The sequence below is a fragment of the Silurus meridionalis genome, chromosome 12 (assembly GCF_014805685.1).
Source record: "Silurus meridionalis isolate SWU-2019-XX chromosome 12, ASM1480568v1, whole genome shotgun sequence".
NCBI lineage: Eukaryota > Metazoa > Chordata > Actinopteri > Siluriformes > Siluridae > Silurus > Silurus meridionalis.
In genome coordinates, this window is record NC_060895.1 from 18413354 (window position 1) to 18437217 (window position 23864).

The 23864-nt window shown below is 36.2% G+C and overlaps 1 protein-coding gene across 1 annotated transcript; it reads right to left on the reverse strand.

Moving 5' to 3' along the window:
* Positions 1 to 1830: 1830 nt before the first annotated feature.
* On the reverse strand, positions 1831 to 20732 carry ptbp2b (polypyrimidine tract binding protein 2b). The gene is given in 15 exon segments (XM_046862931.1): positions 1831 to 3794; positions 4255 to 4332; positions 4499 to 4580; positions 4583 to 4714; positions 4933 to 5025; positions 5540 to 5573; positions 10225 to 10340; positions 11978 to 12176; positions 12849 to 12959; positions 13081 to 13242; positions 15412 to 15555; positions 15924 to 16096; positions 17111 to 17171; positions 17331 to 17361; positions 20605 to 20732. Coding segments are annotated over 15 exon segments (1554 nt in total). The 5' UTR covers positions 20613 to 20732; the 3' UTR covers positions 1831 to 3664.
* Positions 20733 to 23864: the final 3132 nt, after the last annotated feature.

A 23864-nucleotide genomic window follows, 5' to 3' on the forward strand; every position in this document is an offset into this window, starting at 1 on the left:
AGAGAGAAAAGACACTAAAAGTTAAAACAACCACTAAATTATCAATCATTATCGAACCATTTGCTGATTGGCTCGTACGACAAATTCATTGGTGGAAATGATTCTGTCATGTTTGAGTGCTAAGTCATAGCAGTGTACACAAATGTTAAAATGTTATCAGTTTACATAAAAATAATCCTAACAAAATACTTTCCTCAAACTACCTTAAATTGTTTGACATTTCTAATTTACATATTTCATTTTGAATCAGTCTATTATAAGAAATTTACGCACAAATGGTGTAAACAATGTATTTTAAGGCGTTATGCGCAACACTAAACTAGAAGCTATACACTTCCCCCAACATTAGAGCAGCGGTACAAAAAAAGGAAAAGTTTCATTTTGATTTTAATATAGACCTATACGTCTGTTGGATTACTGTACTGTTAAGAATTGCCCAACTTTATTTATATACTGAGGAAATAATTGAACATTTGAGCTAAAACTCCCGACGTTCAGTGACTTCCTGACCAGCGAGAGGACGAGCTGAACCATGAGCAGACAGAGCAATCAATCACCACTCTCAGCAACAGGCAGTTGGAGCAAAATGGCCTGAGAGAGAACAGACAGAAGTGTGAATTGAGCTCTGGGGGAAAGTAACCAAAGCCATGTACTTTATTACTGTACTTAAGCAACTGCCTCAAGGATTTGAACTTTTCAGCCCAACTGCATTAAAACAGGAAGAAGTCCATTTTTATCCCAGATGTACAGTAAAACCATAAAATGGATAGGATTGTTTTGCGATGCCAAATGTATGTCAGATTTTATACACTGAGAGATCAAAAACTGTGTAATCATTTAGAAAGGGATCACTATAGAACATTTAACCCTTATAGATTTCAAACCAGCACTTAAAATCCAACATTAACTTAAATCTTTTGTAATTTCTGCAAAAAACTTGTAATTTCACTAATACAGGCAGTATATATATATATATATATATAAGGTGGCTACTTTGAAGAACCTAGAGTATGACATTTTTTAGTTGTTTCACAATTTTTTGTTATGTATATAATTCCACATGTGTTAATTCATAGTTTCAATGCCTTCAGTGTGAATCTACAATTTTCATAGTCATGAAAATAAAGGAAACTCTTTGAATGAGTAGGTGTGTCCAAACCTTTGGTCTGTACTGTATATATATATATATATATATATATATGTTTTTTTTGGGGTATTTTCAACACAAATAGATTGTGGTTCATCATTTTACAGACAATACAAAACATACCAACAGTTTAAACAAATACATGAACAGACAAAAATTTGACATGAATTATGTATAATGAAGACACTGGGGATAAACTGCTCATAGGTATGAATGAGAAAAAGTTATGAGAAAAATGCTATTTGTCATATTTGTTAAATGGCCTGTAGTTAAAGAAAGCTGTACTTGAAATTTAAACCAGAGATGAGGAAAATGTTTTTGAGTGGAATTTTGTAAAAAAACGTAAGTAGGGCGATATTTTACAAACTTTTTTTTTAATAATAAGTACCTATAAAATCAATTAAAATCTCTTATAATCCATAAACTGCACATTTACTGTACTGCCATTGCCATCCAGTGACCTCTCTGTACTACAATTTACTAGCCTAGTAAAGTTTCAATCGATTAGAAATAAATAAATGAAAGCCTGCCTATGTCACCCAGCATGAGCAAAGAGAAAAGGGAAAGGAGAGCGAGAGAGAGAGAGAGAGACAGCAGAGAGTCAAAGAGGTGAATACAGAGTGATAGGAGTTTATTGAGCATGCTACAGAAGCAGAAAGCACACAGGGGGCATACAGCATGAGCCTGGTAGACAAAAAGAATTTTAATCGCACCACTTCCAAATCACACTGAAATTTGTACAGATGTAAAACCTATGTAGAAAATATACACAGCCCTTCCATGATTTTTAACCTCAGACCACAGCTTCTTTACACTTATAACGTGAATTAAATTTACAAATTACCTCCCGAGTTCGAAGAAAAGAAAAAAAAAAAAAAAATGAAGATTTCACACAAATGTTTTTCATTGGCTGATACATTTCTTTCTATAATTAGTTTGAATTTAACTTTTAAATGAAATAGCCAGATATCATGCAGGAGGTGGGGGTCGACTAAAAAAGGCACGCCAGCTTTGGTCCTAATGGTTGAGCTACTCTACTACTCCAAAGGATGAACAGCTTTGTATATTTTGTCATTTTTAACAAATTTTCAAAGAATTTAGGAAAAGCAGTGAAGAGCTCTGATAAGAAGCTGGTTGAGAAAATCCCAAAATGAATGCATGTAAATCAAACCATTTCGAATAGAGCTCAAATGCCCCCTCCCCCTGAAAAATGTAAAGAACTGAGGCGCAGTTAAATTCAGTCGATAGCAAACAAAATGTTTGACAAAAATTTTTTTCAAGGACCATATGATTACCACAATTTACACAAATACATCAAAATTAAATCTTTCATGAAGATTTTAGAGAATTCTTTTTGTTTTCAAAACTTTGACAAGAGTGGGTGTCCAGTGCAAGTGCTAGGTCTGCGTGGGTACAAGCCATGATCTCAGATGGAACTGATCTACTGAGGAATTTCAAGGTCATCTCAGCCCGAAACTAAGCGGCACTGCTTGGAACGTTTTTCATGTATTTATATTTTAATCAACTCGTTGTTAATTGGGTAGCAGTACACTTAACAGAAGCTAATTAGCAAAGTGTTTGCAAGGTAAAATTAGTCAAATGTATAATTGTTCCTTATTATTTAAAATGTTCCATCTTTAGATGTGCTCTTTAAACCCAATCGCATCTACAAACCTAAGCGTTTGGTTCATTATCTTAATAAAACTTATCTTCAGAAAACAAGCATAGATCAGAAACAAAGGAATGGCATCCCTCCATGCTCTTTAATTAAAAAGTTAATTTCAAGGGCAAGTTGCATTGTTAGAGCTGGTTATGGCGTTCATAGTGATCATCTGATTACAAATATCCCTATCTAAACCAACAGACTTGTCTGCTGTCTGTAATCATCACTGAAGATGACCCTGAATGGAACTTGATCAGTTGTATGCCACTGTACGCAGCTGGACCTCACTACTGCCAGAAGTCATTATAAAAAAAAAAAAAAAAAGGGCGCACGTGTGTAAAGGGTCGCCGGCAGTCAATTTTATACTGCATTAAAACTGTCAGATCGAACAAATATACAAACAGAAATGTGTGCCAACAGGTGGCTGTTCATCAAATCATGCCACTCACATTCAGGTGATTCATAACTGAGCGATATTTGGCTGACACGAAAAGCAAGCCAATAAAAAGCAGGCTTTAAAATGCTCCGATGTGGGTTTGCAAAAGATAAATTACCACATTTAAAATCCTACAGAACAGCAGGGCAAAGTGGTGTGTGGAAAAAAAAACCTTACCACAAACAAAGAAATGTGCCTACACTTCTAGATCACCTGTAGAGGAAAATGTGGTGGGGTGAGATTATCCTGTTTTGTAAAAGTAAGGCACATTTTGCTGTGGGAAGAAAAATACTGAGGGAAAAAAAAGAGAGCAATGGAGCATGTTTTTAATACGGTCTTCAGGAATGACTGATCTAATGTTGCTCAACACTCCAGAGGAAGTAGGGGATGTGAAAAGGGTGCAGGCTACACTGCCTCATCAGATGGTGGATTTGGAAAAGGAGACTCTGAGGCGATGACCACGGCCCATATCGTAGCTGTGAAGGTCGATCAGTGCTTGGATGGCCTCCTCCACAGTTGACATCTGGAGCAGAGCCATCTTGCGATCTCTTGTGTGAAAAACAAAGACGCAAACAGACAAATCAGAAACACGCATAATCGGCCTTGCTCTGAATATCTGAATATATTGTATTCAATTCCATACACTTGGCATACATGTACAAGAGTTCAGGCCATGTACAGATTGTAAGAGGAGCCCTACTCCTCAATACACCGTTAACACACTGTTTACATATAGTATCTGTGTGATTCATGCTGTTATCTGGGGTAGAACCACCTACCATATGTCCACCTGGTCTCATATGACCTCACTAATGCTATTGTGGCTAAATGGGTTCCTTTAAAACCTCTAAAATCTAGTAGAACGCTATATACGTGGCTGTTTATGCAACAGATTAAAAATGGAATGGGTGTCCACACACTTTTGGCTAGATAGTATATTCAGGTAAATCTGACCACTTTTAAAAGTTGTGTGGTTTAGCAGTAACATGTATGCAGTGAAGTTCTTACTGAAAGAATTTAAAGGCCTTCACAGTGCCTCCAGAGTTGGAGAAAAGTAGTCTCAGGTCCTCTTCATTCACCTTGTCGCTGTGGAAACACACAAATGTTCAGGCTTGGCTCAACATCAATGGACATTGCACAAAACAGAAGGAGCGTGTCAATTCCAGAACACCCTAGACATCTGCTCCAAACTAACTAAGTAGCTCTAAACTAGTTAAGCATGTGCTTTGCCTGCTTCTGCTGTTCTACTCACGGGATGTTGGAGAGGTGCAGCGTGGCCGAGGGAGGAAATATGTTCTGGAAATTCTTTGAGCCGGGCTTTTTAAAACGGTGAAGGGTGAATTGATGAAGTCTTTAGTGAGGCCCTGGTCATCCAAGCCTTCTCGAGGAAGCTGCACTGTCTGGTGTTTGGAAAGGGTCACACGGATGATCTTGCCAAACATCTTCTGCCCATTCAAGTGGCTCATGGCTAGAACAAAACCAAAACAAAAGTCATAATCGCAAAAATAAACCAAAGTAAGAACTAGATTTAAGGACACTGTCTTGCAAATTCTTTTGATTAGTGGTTTAAGGTGCCTTAAGCCTAAATACAGACTTTCTAGGATAATATATTTTTATTATAACATCATCAAATCTGTCAGTAATCAGCTCAGCCTTCTGGACCCCTTTGCAGTAATTTGGCCCTACCCAACTGCGCCTGATTTCCGTCTGTCATCTGGATGAGGGCGCTGTCCTTCTTGTTGTAGAGGATTTTGACTCGTTGAACATCTCCATACACACCTTCGGTTAGACGGGAGGCAGATGGAGTAGGAAGAAAACGACATGCCGGAAGACAGGAGTGAACCACGAAGGACAAGTTAGTGCTTTACAGACCGAAGCCTGGACACGAAGATGGCATCTTAAATAGAAACAATCTATAGCACAGAGTGTTTTACAGAGTACAGAAATAAATATTCAGATACACCCTCCCATATAGAGGAGCTATGTGATGTGGAAAAGTTAAAAAACAAAAGCCTACATGCAAAATCATCAACCATGCATTACAATAAGCTGTACATGAGAAGAGACAGAGAGCAAGATAGAGACAGACTTCAAAAAGGCCAAAATAGACCTGATTAAAATGTGAACAAAAAAATTTTACTCATAAATTAAAAGGTGTCCTGATTTACAGATGTTATATTAACTCAATTTTAAACTGACAAACTGAAAATGTAAGCTTTAAAAAAAAATTATAAAAAATTAATTAAATTAAATAAATCAAAATAAAGGAGGTAGATTGCCAACGATAACATACCGAAGAGGGTAAAGAGACTTTGGGGCGTAACCATCTTTAGAAGGAGAGAAGAGCAAGCAGCGTAAGACAGGAAGAGAGAAGAGTCGAGGTAGAGCGAAGATGAACAGATCATCCATAACGAAGGGTGGTTTCCCGCACGATGGTGAGGTGACCATGAAGCATGGGTCAGGGAAGTTAATTGGGGCGGGGTTGGTCCGAGGAGGAACATTTGTTTTGGTTTGGTTTAAATTTTTTGTGTGTATTGTTCAGGCGCAGAGCATGAACAGGAATGGAACAGGGATTGGGGAGAAACAGGAGGTGGAGAAGAAAAGAAGTTGGAGAGGAGAAAGGGGGATGGGAGGAGGCATAAAAGGGGAAGGGTAAAAGCAATAAATAAATAAATAAAATGGATTTAAAGGGGAGGACAAAAATAATATACAGGTCAGTACACAGGAAATGCAGGTCAAAAATGGCAGGGTTCTCTATTCTTTCCTCTGTGTTTTTTTTTGGCTCCCAAACATCACTGTACATTTACACTGTACACTGCCAAATGTATGCTCCAAAGACCAAACGTGAGTTAAGGCACTTCTGTTGTAGCCTTACCCAGGAATGGGAAAAGCGAGCGGGCATGCAGACAACAGAGCAGAAAAAGAGGCTGAAGTTTTAGGTAAGTATGAAATACAGGTAGCTTCGATTTTTCTTTTTTTTAGTGATAGGGCCATGCAGGAAATGGGCATGAAAACCACCTTGCAGAGTTATGGGTATCAAATAGAAACGTCATGTCATGTTTAAGAAACCACAGACCCACAGGAGTGTTCGGGAAAATAAAACATGATGGGGGGGAAACATATTACTGGGAGACTCTATAGAGAAATACAAAGAGAATTTGAGAGAGAGAGCAAGAGAGAGATTGAGAGAAAGATGAGGTGTGGGGTGGAGCTACCACATTTCATACCAACTCTGAATAACTTAGAGAGAGGCAGTGGAACGTCAGGAGAAGGAGAGAGGAGTTACAGCTTAGAGAGAAAAGACAGTTAGATATTACTTCAAGACAGAGCAGCAGAAAGAGCAATAGACCAATAGAAAAGATAAAGAGAGAGCATGTAAGAGAAAGAGAGAGAGAGAGAGAGAGAGAGAGAGACAGACAGACAGACAGGCACAGTGGTCAAAACTTGTACAGAATGCACAGAGAGACCCTCCATTTTGACGAGAAATTGATCAAGAAATGCTTTCAGTATATTTATGTGCAAAACACATCCACACATCTAGCACTTTGTTTACAACCGAAAAGATTACGCTAACTGTAAATATACTGAAATGACATTAAAACAACTCACTGAGGATGGTGGTGAATCTACAAACTGCTCAATGCACATCATGTGACCAATAAGAAACTACACCCGACAGAGGAAAGTGCCGCAAATACCAACTAATAACCCTTTTCACCCAAAAAAGTGCCAACAGCTCAATTGATAACTTTCTTTAGATACTAGTCCGACTTGTTTAGTTCCAGCACCAAAATGCTGCTTCTAAGGAACCAAGAACCCATGACATCAGGAGCTTGGAAATATCAGTGTGTAACCCCATAAGTCTTCAAACAACTCAAGATTTTATTTTTATCTTAATATTAAAACAGTGGTAGATCAGTATTCAGTGGACAGAGCAAGTACAACCTGAATACAAGCTACACTGGGCCACTGAGCACTCGGGCTGCAAAATGTGGACAAATTCTCGATGCGATTGCACTTTAATGTAATAATTTGTCTATTTTTATCACTTAAATTTGATCAGAAATTAATAATATGCAAATATCTCTCTTGTTAAAGAAAATAATTGTACTATTAGGCAAAGTGCAAAATACATTTTTGCACTGTATCCAGAGTATAACAATGCTGTTGTACATGAGTTTTACCTACAGGAAAAAACTCAAACTCTTAGCAGAACAGTTTATTTTAAAAAGTTACTTAATAGATTCCATTTCATTTCAAATCACTTTTATTTTCATAGCGCTTTTAGCAGAAAAGCAGCTTCACAGAGAAATAAGTTGGAAGTACACACACACAATATATATATAAGTGTGTGTAGTATCTTGATTAGATGTTGATAGATACCAAGTCACCGTTACTTGAGTTTTACACAATTATCAAAATTGTTCTCACTAATTGCTGTATTTAATCATTTAACCCTGCAAACACTAATTCTTAAATCTAAAAGCCAACAATGGTGTGCTCAGGTTGTGCATGCATTTTTTTTGCATATCACGTCTACCCTAATAAATATAATCCTTTTATCACATGCTTCCATGATGAGATATACGCAGAGTAAATATCTGAATGCAGTCATGTCTCAAAATATTTGCTAGACAATCTCTCTGACTAAATTCCACTTCCTTCCAATACATTTAGTACTGCTTGCTTTTTCTTTGTCTGACTGCATAATGTAATAATCTATAATTCCAGGGTCATGCAGAAGAGGACAAATTTCCTTTGAGTCTGGTTCCTCTCAAGGTTTCTTGCTTACATTAGGTCATCTCTGGGAGCTTTTTCTTGCCACTGGCTTACTCATTAGTCATCCAGACCTACATGTGAATTTCTGTGACAGCATTAATTGAATCTCTGTGATGTGCACGGGTCTTTGGATTTTCACCACATACCTACTTCCATTTCACTTTGCACCTTTGCTAAATTCACTGAATTGTCTTCCTTTGCTGTAGTCCATATCGCTGAACTTGTGTACACATTTCATATACACTTTATTCTTTCTATTCCATTTACAGTTTTTTTTTTTTATCAATATTAACCATCGTAACTCCTCTTTTTGCCACACACTTTATGCAGCTTGCTATTTTACACATTGTTATGGGGTATATTTCATGGCCTTTGCACCTGTACTCTGCTTAAATCCAATGTAATCTAATCTAACAAGCTCACTTAAATAAAAAAAATTAATTCAATAATATAAAAATGTCCATCATCTCGAAACACCTGTTTCTGTTTTTCTTAAAACCTCTAAAATGCAAAAAAAACTGTAATATTGATTTCTGCCATGATCTTTAACGACAGTAAATCAGCTTGCAGACTGAGTAGCTTCTCGGTTGATATTTGCGGCACCTTTCCCTCCTTGTCATAATTGCACAGCATTCTGTCATCGTTAATCACTGGAGTCAATATTATATCCAATACAATTTGGCTGTAGTTGAGCAACTATTTAAGAAACCATTTGGTTTGTGAGCAGTGACACCACAGACAAATGCACTAATGAAGACGCAGGACATTCTATCATCTTTCAACATCAAGTTCAACTCAATAGGCATAATGTCAATATTGCATAACCTGCAATAGGTCAAATGAAAATTAAAAATAATACAACAGTTGGACACAAAAAACTGCACTTCAAAATGTCACAGAACAAAAATAGGCATGTCATATGATGGTTATATTGGTATATATATAAAAAATTATATAATTATATAATTTTTTTTTATATAGGTTAGCCAAAAGTATTAACTAAGCTTTAACCCTTATTTTTTTGGTACTGGAGGGACAAGGATAATGATGCTAAGACAGCAGAGCCACTATGCGGTCACGGTTTCAGGATTAGTCATGGTATAATATCGGACAGTCACCTCACCTGTTGACTTTTTCAAATCACTGATTTAAAAAGCTTTTCTGTCGGCCACCACATTCCACCCGCTGCCTGATCCCTTTTCTTTTCCCTTAATGTCTAGCTTTGATTCTGAAAAAACTCTTCACAATTTCCCCTAAGTCATTCTCAGCAGATTATTAACTTAAACACACAAGTTCTCATACTGTGAACATTAAAAAAATGGCAGACTTTTTTATTTAATCTCTTTAATCTTTTGCCATCTCTTGGAGGAACTCTAAACAATGTTATCCGCCTCGGCGGTTACTATTTTTGTTAGTATTACTGTAAATATATTTCCTTAATAAAAATGTAATGGGTCTACCTCCCAAAATATAAACTAATTTGTAATTTAAACTAAAAGCAGTTGCTATAAATAAATGAAGGATTGCGTTAAATGTATAGTGCCGCACAAGCTTTCACTATTCTGTGCTAATTAAAGTGGCCTTCCTCCAGCAGCAGCTATCCTGAAGCCGAAATTAATTTCTTGTTCAGCAGATAATTAATCATCGCTCTGTATAGACATCATTGGATGTCTTGCAAAAAAGATTGGAGATGGAATTAGAGATAAACTAGAAGATAATTACAGTTACAGGTTCATTTGCTTGTATACTGTATAAAAGAGATGTATAATGAATTCTCAGATACAAACGGTGTTGCCCAGTTGCATTATGTACAATGAGGGTCATACAGTTAAACACGAGGCCAATATAAAACTGTGTGTTTTGTGTCTTAGAGTATAATGTGAGCATTTTTTCATATATTGCAGTTAATGTATATTTCTGAGCCATATACATGTTTTCTTAAAACCACATGATGAACATGATGCTGAAAAATCGTAGAAGATCCAGAGAACTAAAAAAAAAATTATATGATTCTTGGCAGATGATGACTGAACACAGAAAGTGTAGTACCAGAGACTGCTGAAGGCCTGACTGAACACACGACTGAGAATAGCCAGTAGAGGTGATAGCAGGTAGAGGTGTGTGTGTGTGTGTGTGTGTGTGTGTGTGTGTGTATACGAGAGAGGATGTGTGTGGGTGTGTTGGGTGGGATAAACTGACCTCATCATTGAGATTGCTGGCCAGCAGCACTGCACCAGCCGCTGAGTGTCCTGACAGAGCCACTCTCCCAGCTGCTGCCGCCGCCGCTGCTGCTGCACTTAGAGGACTGATCGACCCTGGAGAGAGGGAGGAGAGAGAGAGAGAATAAAAGCGAGATAAAGACAGAGGTAAGAGGCAAAAAAAAAGAGAATCAAAGAGAGGAAGCAAATTGTAAAAACAAAAAGAAAGAGATAGAATGAAAGAGCTCAATCAAAAATCTAACATTCCCAGCGACCTCTCTGACCAAACTGTATTCAGCGTGACTCTTTCAGTCAGACTAATCAGAACTGAGGAACATATAGACACATCAGCTTTTCACTACATGCTTCAGATGTGTAAATGTTTCAGATGCTCGCTCATACAGAACCGGCCCACAAGCAATTCTATTCTACTATATAACCCATTCCCTTCAATAAAACATTTTCGTTATGCAAAAAACTTTTTTTTTTTTTTAAATGATGCACACTATAAACAAAACAATTTCAACACAAAATTATTATTTGATTTAATACAAAACACAAATGTCAAACAGTGGGGGAAAAGTAGATAACATTTTTGGTTTTCCTCTGAAGTGATACACAATTTGTTCAAATCAATGTTAAAAAAATAAAAATAAATCAGCATTATCTATATCTCATTTTATATATATATATATATATATATATATATATATATATATATATATATATATATATATATATATATATATATATATATATATATATAAAGACTGTATACAAGTGTGAGCTAAGAGAAAGAGAAGTAAGAGAATCTTTACTGTGCTGCTTTTAAGTGTTCATGACCCAAGATGAATACCAATTTAAAGTTTCTCCCAACACAAAAATACCACATCCATAGATGTTGCACAATAATGAATGGCTCTTGAACTGAATCTCCACAAAGAAATTTTTGTTTAGGGTTTTTTAATTGGTGCTTCTGTTTGGTTGATCCATGGTTCTTTATTCGTCCTGTATTTACCTTTATTTTTTTACCCTTTTATTAAATATTTCACTAGATGTAGTTTGATATAACTTTAGCCAAAAAGCGTATATTTAAAAATCGGGAATGTTACTGCATCATTTTTTATTACAAATTAATATAGAAATTGTATAAATAATTTATTTTAACATACGAATAAAATGTACACTTAGCTAATAATTATAACTTGTTAAATAATTTTTTGTTTTCAATTATTTGTATGCAACCCCTTACTCTAACACACACACACACACACACACACACACACACACACACACACACACACACACACACACACACACAAAATATATAAACCTATAAGATTTTTGGGATCTTTCATTTGAATCTATCCCATCATTAACACTATACCCTTTACAAAATCTTCACTATCTATAAATCTATAAAAGCTACAACTGTGGAGTTAAAGTAAAAAGGCAGGACATTTATGCAGTTATTAGACATGCTTGGATTTTCTTTTTAAATACTGCAGACGGGTGACATTTCCCAGCCAAGTCTCGGCATATATTTCATGTCACACTTCTATCTGAATTTTTATAGACCTTCACTTATGCTATGTTTTATGCTACCCAGAATTAATTACTTTTAAAAAATTTATATTTGGTTTGTTTTTTGGAAGAATTTTTCTTTGGATGTCCAATTCTGATTATATAGGTTGATATTTGCGCTCAGTAAACAAGGTTCACAGCTTTACACTGGATGAGTGCACAAGTTTTACCAAGAAGGGATGTAGAGTCCTTGCCAAGTGCAGCGGCCATCGATGGATCTACAGAAGGCTGGCCGTCTGCTGCAGGCAGCTCGGGTCTTGTGTAATCTCGACTTTTATCGTTGTTGTACTTCACATTTAAGTTGACCAGTTTGGAGAAGTCGATCCGCAGTGTGCAGCAAGAGTTATAGATGTTCTGTCCATCCAAAGACTTAAGACAACGACAAAGAGGTGGTAGAGCACATTATCTCTAAACAAGCTAGTTAAATAGGCAAACAAAGAACAACTTTTTTTTTATAGTCTTAAAATACCTTAGCGATTTATTCACACAAAGCAACAGTATCAAACAAAAGTCCAGTTTGGTGGCTATTTGATACGCATCTCCCCAATTTGTTCATAGCTCAAAGACACACAGCTCAGCCCATTTAGTGTCCACTGGTTCACAAGTCCATTTGGCTCATAAAAATACCTAAATAAAGCTGGCATGAAGTAAAGCAACTGCTATGCGATACAAAAGCACCTTTCCTGCCCTAAATCCTTCAGTTTTAGTGGATCAGCTTTCCAGCTGGGTAAATTATACTGCTGTTTAGTCTGTCTGCAGTTTTAGCTGAAACGGCGAAAAAAAACATACTTTCAGGTGGCTTCTATGTCGCCACTGCAAAAGGGGTCACAAATCATAAAATACTGTAACTTAACTCAGGCCTCTCTGAGGTACCAATGCCTTGTTTAAAACATCCACTTGATTTAAAGCAATGGTCTGATTCCTTAACTATGAATGGTCATTGTTATAGGTGATGGTATAATCAATGAATTATGTTAATTAATTCTATTAATGCATACTTATTTCACAATAGGATTGTTTTTGTCACATCAGCCCACTCACCAATTTGGCCTGTTGAGCATTTACAGGATCACTGAATTGCAGCAGCGCTTGGAATTGATTATTTTTAGTGAATGTGATTATCTTCATCACTGTCCCAAACTTGGAGAAGATCTAAAAGTGAAGGGATGCACAAGTCAAGTCAGGGTTTACTCAGTCCTGTATAAACATCTTTAAAATAACACAAAAAAAAAAAAAAATCGCATTGTTGAGATGATTGTGAAAAAGCTCTGACCTGCTGCAGGACGTCTAGAGTTACCGGGTAGAACATGTTATCGATGATGATGCGCAAGACTGGACTTGGCGGAGGTATTAATACACTCTCTCCTGCGGAGTCTGAGCTTGGAGAACCTCCCTCTTGAACGGCACACACTGCCTGCAGAACGGCCTGAGCACGCTGACCACGTCGAGAGGACCAATAAAATAGCAAACAATGCAAAAACAAAATCAAATTTGAGCCCATACCCATTATTCTCACACACACACACACACACACACACACACACACACACACACACACACACACACACACACACACACACACACACACACACACACACAGGAAATAAAAGAGACAGAATGTAAAATGAAAGGCTTAGTTCTCAGTCCCTTCTGAACACCAAGATATCCTTCCCATGCATTTTTTATGTCCCCAACTAAACTGATCATGCTCCTTATGGAACAGTAAGCAACATTTGTGCAACCGTTAAGTCACAACAGCACATCAGGCATCCGGTTTTGTCAAGAGCTTTAAAATTATATCAGTGCTTATGTTTTATTTCCCTGATTTTGTTTTACTACATTACATTTGTTCTTAACATTATTTATTTGAATTGCATATTTTATATCGCATTGTGTTGTTTGATATTTATCACTAGCTTTGAATATTTTCCACATGAATGTACTAAACACAAACTAAAAAAAGTATACACATGACCAGTGATAATTCAGCACTACAGGCTTTGGATAATAGGTTTTAACCTGACAAAACGATATCAGGACAGCAATCCAGAGCAACTCACTGACATTAATCTCGCTTACATAACTCAAGCTTCTCAATGGCCCAGCGGTAGAAGGATGGCAATTCTGGGCTTTAAAATCACAACCCTGTCCAAGGTCTTAAGTGCTGACCTACAAGAATTTAATAAGTGTTTCTACTGCTGTTCAACATGTGTAGCTTAGAATTAGCTTAAAGTTTTTATTTAGTAAGTAGGACTGACCTCATTAAGGCGGTAATTATACAAAAAGTGTTTGACCAAATACGGAAGCCAGAGACAGCTACAGCTGGTTAGTTTGATCAGCTGCGAGCGTTTGTGCGCACCCCTGGCTTAAACAGCGCAATTTGGCAGCCACAGTCGCCGAGGGCTGGTGATATACTTAAAGTGCCATAAAGGACAAAGCAAAAAATAAAAATAAAAAAAACTCTAAAAGTACATGCAGTTGTCAATATACTTTTAAAAAAGTAAATAAAAATAAATAAAATAAAAATTCTCAAATACTATAGAGCGGCTCTGAAAGGGCTGTGATCTGAGCAGACATCAAAAACAACTCAATGTTGCCAGACTAAAAGGCAAAAGCTATTTTTAACACTGCCTCATTACAGTCTTAATCACATGATATTACTTTTAAGTATTACACTGGATTTTGCAATCACACTCATTAATGTGATTGTTAAAGTTTATTAAAGTATCATACAGAGTAACAAAGGAGTCTTGCTATATACGATATTGGGTCATGCTTACATTTTTCCTCTGTTTAGTGACGCAAGGAATCAAGAGACATTAAGATTGCAGATAAAAAGGAGGTCTTAGAGGGAGGGGAAAAAAAAAAATCAACTGAAACCACTCAAAAGACATCCTGAAATGTCTTTTTAATTTGAATTACATTAACGGCTTAAGAGCTTAACACTAGCATTTGCTTAATAAGGAAACACCAATCAATTGTGGGTACTAGCAGGGTGAAAAGAAATAAAAACTATTTTCAAGCCTGACTAAGTAAAAACAAGCGGTGTGCTTTCAGATCCGAGCCATTTGCAGTCTCATGTGAGTGGGAGGTCAGAAAAGAGATCACAAAATGAACAAAAAAAAAAAAAAGATGAAGCATAGTCAGTGTGTTCAATTCTTAATTAGCAGTTCTTCTATGTGTTTTTCCTAGAAACAAAAGGGCAAACCCACCCTCTCATTCTGTTCCTCATACTTGATGCTATTCACCATTTTAAAGCAGGTTTGGTTCCATGAAGCAGATTTATTTGCATTTGGCCAGTTGTAATAGAGTAAGAAGATTGAGGTGAAATAGAAGTCAAGTGGTCAAATTGTTTAATGCGTTTAAATGCCTTATTTGTTTATGTTATGAGGAACTAAAAGCATATTTTGGTTAACTGGATTTATTCATTTATTTGATTTGATTGATTGATTGTTTTTAGGTCTGAGGCGTATACAAGCGTGGAATGGAAACGTCGTCCAGCATACAGTTTTGTTAACATTCCCTGATGTCAAACCTTGTGTTCTTTTGCAGCAAGAATTTTGGATCTCAGTTTGCAGCACGGTGTAATGAATGATTTGCTAACCTGATTGAGTGCACTGTCGGTTTTGAGCTCTTTGTGGTTGGAAAACTGGATACACACAGGAACATTTCGCACTTGAGGGGTCACAGCTGAGTAGTAGTTCACCATGGTTATAGCTGCTTCCTCAGTTCCAAGCTCCAAAAAAGCCTATAGATGATAAACATGTAATAGTAAATATACAGAGTAAAAGAACATTTGGTTACAATAAATAAATATTCCCCGTTTTACTATTTTCAGTAGACCGATTGTAATTTAAAATAATATTGCCTCTATCTAGTTGGACGGAGAAGTAAGCAACATTTAATAGCTTCCAAAGTACAGATAGTTAAACAGATTGTTTTACAAATAAATTGCACTATAATAGCTTAGCTTTTTATTATTATTTTAGACAATTTATTCACCATATTACAACATACATAAATTTAAGTAACTGGCAAAAAACATTGTGTATCTTTTGCAACCTGTTCTAAAAATACTAATAAAAACTATTCTCCTTTTTTATTCTGTTCTCACACCTGATTTTTGCCTTTCAGCATCAGGATATTGGTGACTTTCCCAAAGGGCAGGCCCAAGGCGATGACTTCAGTCTCAGAAACCTCGTTTGGAAGTTTGCGGATGTGAATAACTCTGGAGGGTGGGTTGTCCATGCTGTCTTCCACTCTCAGTTTTTTGCTGTCACTTCCATTAGCTGATAAATACAGCACAAATTCAGGTAAGTCATCATCATTTTGTTTAATTCGAGGCTTTAAACACACACTGAATGTAATTCTAAACTTCTGGCTTTCACACATTTTATAAAGTGGTCTATCAGTGTTTATGTCTTCAGTAGTTCATTGTAAGCATATGCTAATTTGTTACAGCCGACAAATTAGAGACCGTGACTCAAAAGTCTGACACCACCAAGATATAAAAAATGTATATCATGCTTTAAAGGAAGCCTCTAACAATAAAATGCTGTCTAGTCAGTGTCACTTTTAAATATATCCAATGTACATAAGATATTGGATGTATTGAATGTACATAAGATATGTCATGAATGTCATTTTTACATACACTCTAGATGTAAGGGGTGTAACGATGCACGTATTTGTACCAAAATTTCTCAGTACAGGGCTTAATGCAAGCCTTTTTACGTGCCGGACAGAAGTTTTTGCTTTTTCTTATCCAAGACTGAAGATTTTTCATTGGCTTTTGAAATCTATTTCATTTTATTTTATTACGTTAAGAGTGCTACATTGGGAATTAACTGAAACAAAGAATCCGACTGTGGTGTGTCTGCTCAGAGACGGGTTCTGAGTTCCAACAGGACAGTTAAAATCGGAGTTCTCTCAGGAACGTATTAAGTGGCGGACCGCAATTTTGTTTAGTTTACGCCTCACACTTCAGTGAATTTTTTTTTATATATCATCAACTTGAAAACATACACAACAATGCAAGGGGTTTAAAAAATAAATAAATAAATAATTAAAACGCTAAATAATCCACAGCGGCTAATGCTAACGTTATGGATTCTTTAGTGTTTTATGTCCAGCTTCAAGTATGTCTCTAAAAAGGCGAAAATCGTGACAATTCCACACATCGAAAGAGTGAATGAATGAAGGATGGAAGGAAGAAATGGGCATTATGTCCTTCTGGTAACCCCTGCATTAAACTTATTGTGGGATTTATTTATTTAATTTTTTATTTTTTTTTTTTTACTTACCCTTAACTGAAGTGTTCGGACTACTGTAAAGACTGCCAGAAAGCAGATCATCTGAACTTCTCTGAAAAGAAAATCAAAAGGCCAACTTCAATGATGTGTTATTAAAAAAAAAATAATAATAATAATTACATTATATTTTACTGTAAATCTAATATTAAATCCATTAAACGTTACACTATGTACCTTTGACATACTCATTAAAATGATTACAGTAGCTTACCTTTACACCTACTGCAACATCACTAGCGATGCTGAGGAAAAACAAAATTTATGTTTATGTAAACACCAGCAGTTATATCATATCACCAGCAGTTATATCATAATCCTCTGTCCAGTTTTTAGTGACTGTGCCCAGTGTAGTCTCAGATTCTCATTCTGGGCTGGCAGGCATCAAAATCCTGATAGGAACTACTTCTGTTTTAAAATGCTTTTCTGCTCACTATGGTTGTTCAGTGTGGTAAGTGTGGTTAATTCTTCAAGATTTTTAAAACATCTAAATAGGGCTGAAAAGATTCCTTGAGTAACTCAAGTGATTACAAAAATTATTACAAAATGATTTGCCGTGATGCTTTATTTAGTCCATTTAACTACACGCGGAACATTGTGTTTCCTACGGACCATTATTCCTGTCACACCACCCGCTAAACTCTGGAGCACGCTGGACAGGTAACACAAGACGCTGGAGAATAAAAAAAAAAAAAAAAAAAAATGAAGGAACGGACCAAAGAAAGTGTCTGAAAGTTTGGGATCATTTCAAACTAAAACAAAGAAAGTAATATGAAATTGCTGCAACAACTATTTGATAATGAAATTGGTTGTCAACAAATGCCATTATCGATTAGCTGGGCTGCTCAATTTAAGGGTTAGCGTGACGGCAAGATAACGCAGCCGCTTGAAAATAGCGGACAGTACAGGGTCAATCGACTTGCAAACTTCAGGTTGCACAATCGCCTCGCTCGCAACACAGTGATGGATTTTAAATTACATTTTTACTCACTGTTGTGGTTTTTAGCAAATGCCTATGCATTTGTACACCAGTGCATTTTTTTCGCTTTTAGTTTTTTTTATTAAGCCTGTTAGCCTGCTGCATTTCTCTGTTTTAAAGCATTTTTCTACTACAACAGTAACTTATCTGTTTTCAAGCGTGATTTACTGCGGCTTTACTATACATTCAAATGCTTGTTTTCAAATGGTGTATAATTTCTGCACATATCATTTAATTATTATAAAAAAATTAAGTTAATTATATAATCTAGGTGTCAACTTGCCATCTGAAAAATACAATATAAATGTTAATTTACAGAAATTGCTTCACAGACTCAGATGGTGGGTTTTTTGTTTTGTTTTTTTTTACAGAAAGAAACTCCTCAACAAGCAGCTACTATGAGCTTTAAAATGTCTAAATTATTGATAGTTAAACTCAATGTGTAGCTTTTGCATTTTTTAAATACACTTTTATACATAAATACGCTAGAGTTTTATATAGTTAGAACAAGCAATAGATCTAATTTAAACAAATAAAAAATTAGGTATCCAATTCCGTCGGATTAATCAATTATCAAAATAATCGTTAGACGCAGCCCTTATATACAGTGCATTTAAAAAGTCCCTCTGTCGTGCCCGTGTAGAGAACGTTTTTAAAGCTGGTGATAAATACACGGATTTAGTGCATGGAAAATGTCAAGCCGTTTTTCCGGCCACGAGAAAACCACATCTCGATATGGTGCGAGATTTAATAAATAAATACATACATGAGTGAGAATAACAATGAGTTTCATTTAACGAATATTTTCCGACTTTTTAATGCACTGTATTTGCACTTTGATGTAACACGCCAATTAAATGGGTTTTGTTTTCACCGATATTTCAGCAATAAAAATGTAAATTTTTCTGAAAAGGAAACAAATTACTTGTTCATTTTAAAGAGACCCATACAGCGTTATCTGTGTAAAGTTGCTTTGAGACAATGTTCATTGTTAAAAGCGCTATACAAATAAACATTAATTACATCTAAAAAAAATTATTTGACGAAATAATCGTTAAAATTCGCGATTACTAAATAATCGATAGCAGCCGCCCTACAACCAACCATCCGTGGTTTCTCAAAAAAAAAAAATTTACCTAGAGGTCTGTGGCAGGACAGGCATTTCTGGAGAAACCTCGGATGGTTGGTTGTAAGGCGGCTGCTATCGATTATTTTAGTAATCGAGAATTTTAACGATTATTCCATCGATTCATCGTTAAAATTCCCGTTTACTAAAATAATCGATAGCAGCCGCCCTACAACCAACCATCCGAGTTTCTCCAAAAACTGTACCCAGAGATCAGAGGCAGGCCAGGCATTTCACACCTAGGCCTTCAGTGGTGTCCTACCTTAATCGATCCACCTCTTAATAGCATCACTACGATGCCACAGCTATAAAAACCATCCATATCGTACTGAGACGCAGTACAACCCAACGCCGAATCACAAACAAGTATCTAATGCAGCGAGATTGAATGCCAGCAAGAAACCCAATTAACACAATTCAACGAGTCTCCTTTCACTGTAGCCACAGCTGCACCATCTGCATGCATCAATTGCAGAAGCTTCGACATTATCCTCATAAAATGACCCCGGTTTTGCTGTATTGTAGTACATTTTGAGCACTAGGGATTAGGTTTTGCAGGGGATTCTAAATTAATGCAAATTGTACCTTTTGTGCAAATTCTTCAAGAAAACGCAAAAATATATATAAAAGGTTCGTGAGCTGTTTTGGCTGATCTTTCTTGAAAAGTCAGCATTGAAAATGGTTTCTTCTCCTACACTTTATAGTTGTAATGAGTGTTTAAGTTACATATTTGTCATAAAATAAGAACATGAACAGAAGACTTTGACCTGTACATGGTTGTATGTACTGAACTGCTGCCACATGATGGACTGAGTAGATCAATGCATGAATGAGGAAAATACATGGGCAGTGCAATAACAATACGGTTCTATGGTTGATCAGGATGCCAGCTGGGATTTAACTATTATTTTATCATCACAAACAAAACAACAGCATACTCTGGGATTTAGGATTCATCTAATTTTGATTCATATTTGAGAATATTATTGGTTATATCACGTTTAGGTTCTTCACAGTGAAGCCGGTTTCTAACAAAGAACCCCATTGAGGCGTAACTAATCAATAGCAATACTGAAATTATTTTATGGGAGTCGCAAATTCCGGTCTGATTTAACCGATATACATCAAATATATTATAATAAAATGTCTTGCTCGTGTTAGTAAGGGTTTTGTAACGGAAACAGGGTTGTATCTTGAATCCAGTAACACAATAAAATGCGGCTAAATGCTAGCAAAGACTATTTGGTGCTAGCTATCAGCACGAGCTGAGCTAAGCTAAGGCGAATGCTATCTTTATTTCTGTCTTTATATCTTTTTCAGCCAAAAAGCGGAAAGCGTTTTAGCGTTTTTTTCCCCACGTTTCTACCAACATTTCACACTCACCCGTCCATTGTAGGGAAAAGGAGACTGTTTTCCACCTTTAAAACTGGACGTTGGTAAAAAATGACACGCAAAATGGAGGCGAGGCTGCAGCTTGTCTATTACTGTGTATTTGTGTTTGTGTGTGCGCGCGCACATGTCGTGCAGAGCCTCGGGTTGCCAGGTCAGGGCTAAAATCCACATTCCCAATAATGTCTAATTCTGCACTTCCAAAACCCAAGAAAACCTTTTAAACCCATTACTCTTTTATACCTAATACTCTTTTAAACCCATTACTCTTTTATACCTAATACTCTTTTAAACCCATTACTCTTTTATACCTAATACTCTTTTAAACCCATTACTCTTTTATACCTAATACTCTTTTAAACCCATTACTCTTTTATACCTAATACTCTTTTAAACCCATTACTCTTTTATACCTAATACTCTTTTAACCCAAGAAATCCCAAGAGTCTAACAAAGCCATTACTCTTTTACACCTAATACACATTTTAAACCCAAGAAATCCCAATAATTTTCCAAAACCATTAATCTTTTACACCCAAGATTCATTTATATATGTATCATTGTATCATTAATTGCATCATCACAAGTCATTTGTACTACTGGCGAAGTATACCTAAGCATACACAGAAAATCAATTAATTTTTTATTAATGAAAATTGTGAAAATTGTCTCAAAGCAGCTTTACACAGATAATGTGGTGATTAAAAGTAAATATGTTCTTTGTAAGTAAGTTTGTCCCTGATGAGCAACTGTGGCAAGAAAAAACTCCCCAAGATGGCATAAGGAAGAAACCTTGACAGGAACCAGACTCAAGAGGGAACCCATCCTCATCTGGGTTGCACCGAATGTCCATTTGAAGCAGATATACAATGTTGCGGGGTACAGTGATGATGATCAGAAGCGAACTGTAGTCCTGAGTCAGTGTAGCAGACTGTTGACATTAACTACAGTCCAAATCCATCCTCAAAGCGCCCGTTCTTACTCCGGAATTTCATGGAACCACCCAAGGCGTTGATTTAGAGTTTTAGAGTAAACCAGCAGTGCACAATCCACACATAGGCATAGCACAGCAATGTTGTGATCATCTTTTTCATTAGGACAGCTCAGAGTAAAGTCACACACAAAATACATTTTGCAAAGGATGCTTTGCCTTCCTCTGTTATTTAGTATGTAGGAAGTAACATATTAGCCACCATTTTATTTTGGGCTGGACAAGATAATGATATTAATAATTATCACTATTGTGATGGACTGTATTATGCCCCAATACACTTTTTTAATATGTTGGTATTTTTAGTAACTGTCAGGTCAAGGTAATTTAAATGAGGGTACAATATATTTTATTATATTATTTAATTAAAACAAATGTAAACAATATATTACAAATATCCAAAGAATAAGGAGCTAGTTTAAAAGAGTCTTGGGTTTAAAAGAGTCTTGGGTTGAAAAGATCTTGGGATTTATTGGGTTTGAAAGAGTATTGGGTATAAAGACTCTTGGGTTCTGAAAAAGTATTAGGTTTGTAAGAATCTTGGCTTTAAAATAGTCTTGGGTTTGAAAGGGTCTTGGGTTTGAAAAAGGTTTTGGGTTAAAATGATCTTGGGAGTTTTTTTATATAAATAAAACCATCTGAATTCTTTAGAAACCACTGTGTGAAGTTAAAGCACAAGCAACAACCGCAATACATTAAGACACATTTGTGGCATTTGCCAGACGATTTTACTGGGGTGACTTACAATAATCTTCATACAACTGAGCAGTTGAGAGTTAAGGGCCTTGCTCAAGGGCCCAGCAGTGGCAGCCTAAACATGCTATGAAGCCACCCCTTTATAAAGATAATAAAAATAAAGATGCAGACAGTGTTTTGTGTTACAATCCTACATGCAGTGCCAGTTGGTGGGTCAACTTAGTTTTATAGGAAAACCACAAATCTGGCAACACTGACACACACACACACACACACACACACACACACACACACACACACACACACACACAGACCCTATATGAAAGAAGGTTGTTGTGTCAAATACACAAAGGTACTAATGAACAGCTCTAAGCTATTTAGCCATGCATCTACATTCACAGCAGTAGGATACTATGTCGGTGCCATGTCCATGTTAATGGGGTGATGAGAATGATTCACCACACAAATAGATCACAGCTGTGGTGCCTTTTCCACTGATGCTGGGTCTACTGCTACAGTTAAAAAAAATAATAATAAAAAATAAAAATAACAGTGCAGATGGCAGGTTTAAACGGTCAGATAGATATTATAAGTAACTATTACATAGAGACACATAGGATATCTAGTACAGCAACCTTCCAAGTTTCAGGTAAATGCTGACTGATGCACAAGTGTTGGCACTGGAGACTCATTCCAAAATCCTCTAGAATAAGCCTCTTCTTACAAAACCTATAAGTCACCATATAAGCCGTTACCATAGAAACAGTAACATATTAGAATAAGTGCATTTACATAAATCTAATTTGCTTGCCTTACCTTGCTGTAATGGATAAATAATAAACAGCCTTTCTACAAATCAATAAAGGTAGTGTGAATCATTATATTGTGAGGAAATAATGAAGTGTTACTTTAATGCTTGGTGTATTTTATGCTAGGGAGACATGTCCTCACTGCTTTTTGAAAGTGTAGCCTGTTAAAATCTCTTATATAATCGCTTGTGACAGAGAGCTTTCCAGACACTTTCTAAAAATGTCACTAAGACCATGTGGCACTATTCCTCACCAATGAGAGTAAATGCACTGACAGTAAATAAGAACAGTGCTGTTGTATGTGTGAGGATAATGAAGATACAAACTGAATGCTGGGATTTTTTCCTCACGAGAGTCAAGTGCAGTGGGCAAGGGCTACCTGATAATAGCTTATTAAGATAAATGTGTGCATTATCTACTGCCCATCTTCTCAATTGGATTATTGAGTACTCAATCCAGCAGAAGATCAACAGCAGCAAAAAGCTAGGACACAATGTCTTCTTTGAATCATTATGATAGAAAATAAGATATGTTATGTTGCATAATGAATATTTATCCATCCTATCTTATAGAAATAACTATTAAATGTACAGGTTAGAAATACAGCAACACTTACAGTAAATAAAACATACAGAACATGCACATTAATGATAAGGGAAATGTCTTATTATCAACTCCAGGAGGTACTGAAGAAATATGTTCTCACCATTAAAGGATTTCACAAAAAAACAACACGTAGCGTGTAAGAGAGTTATATT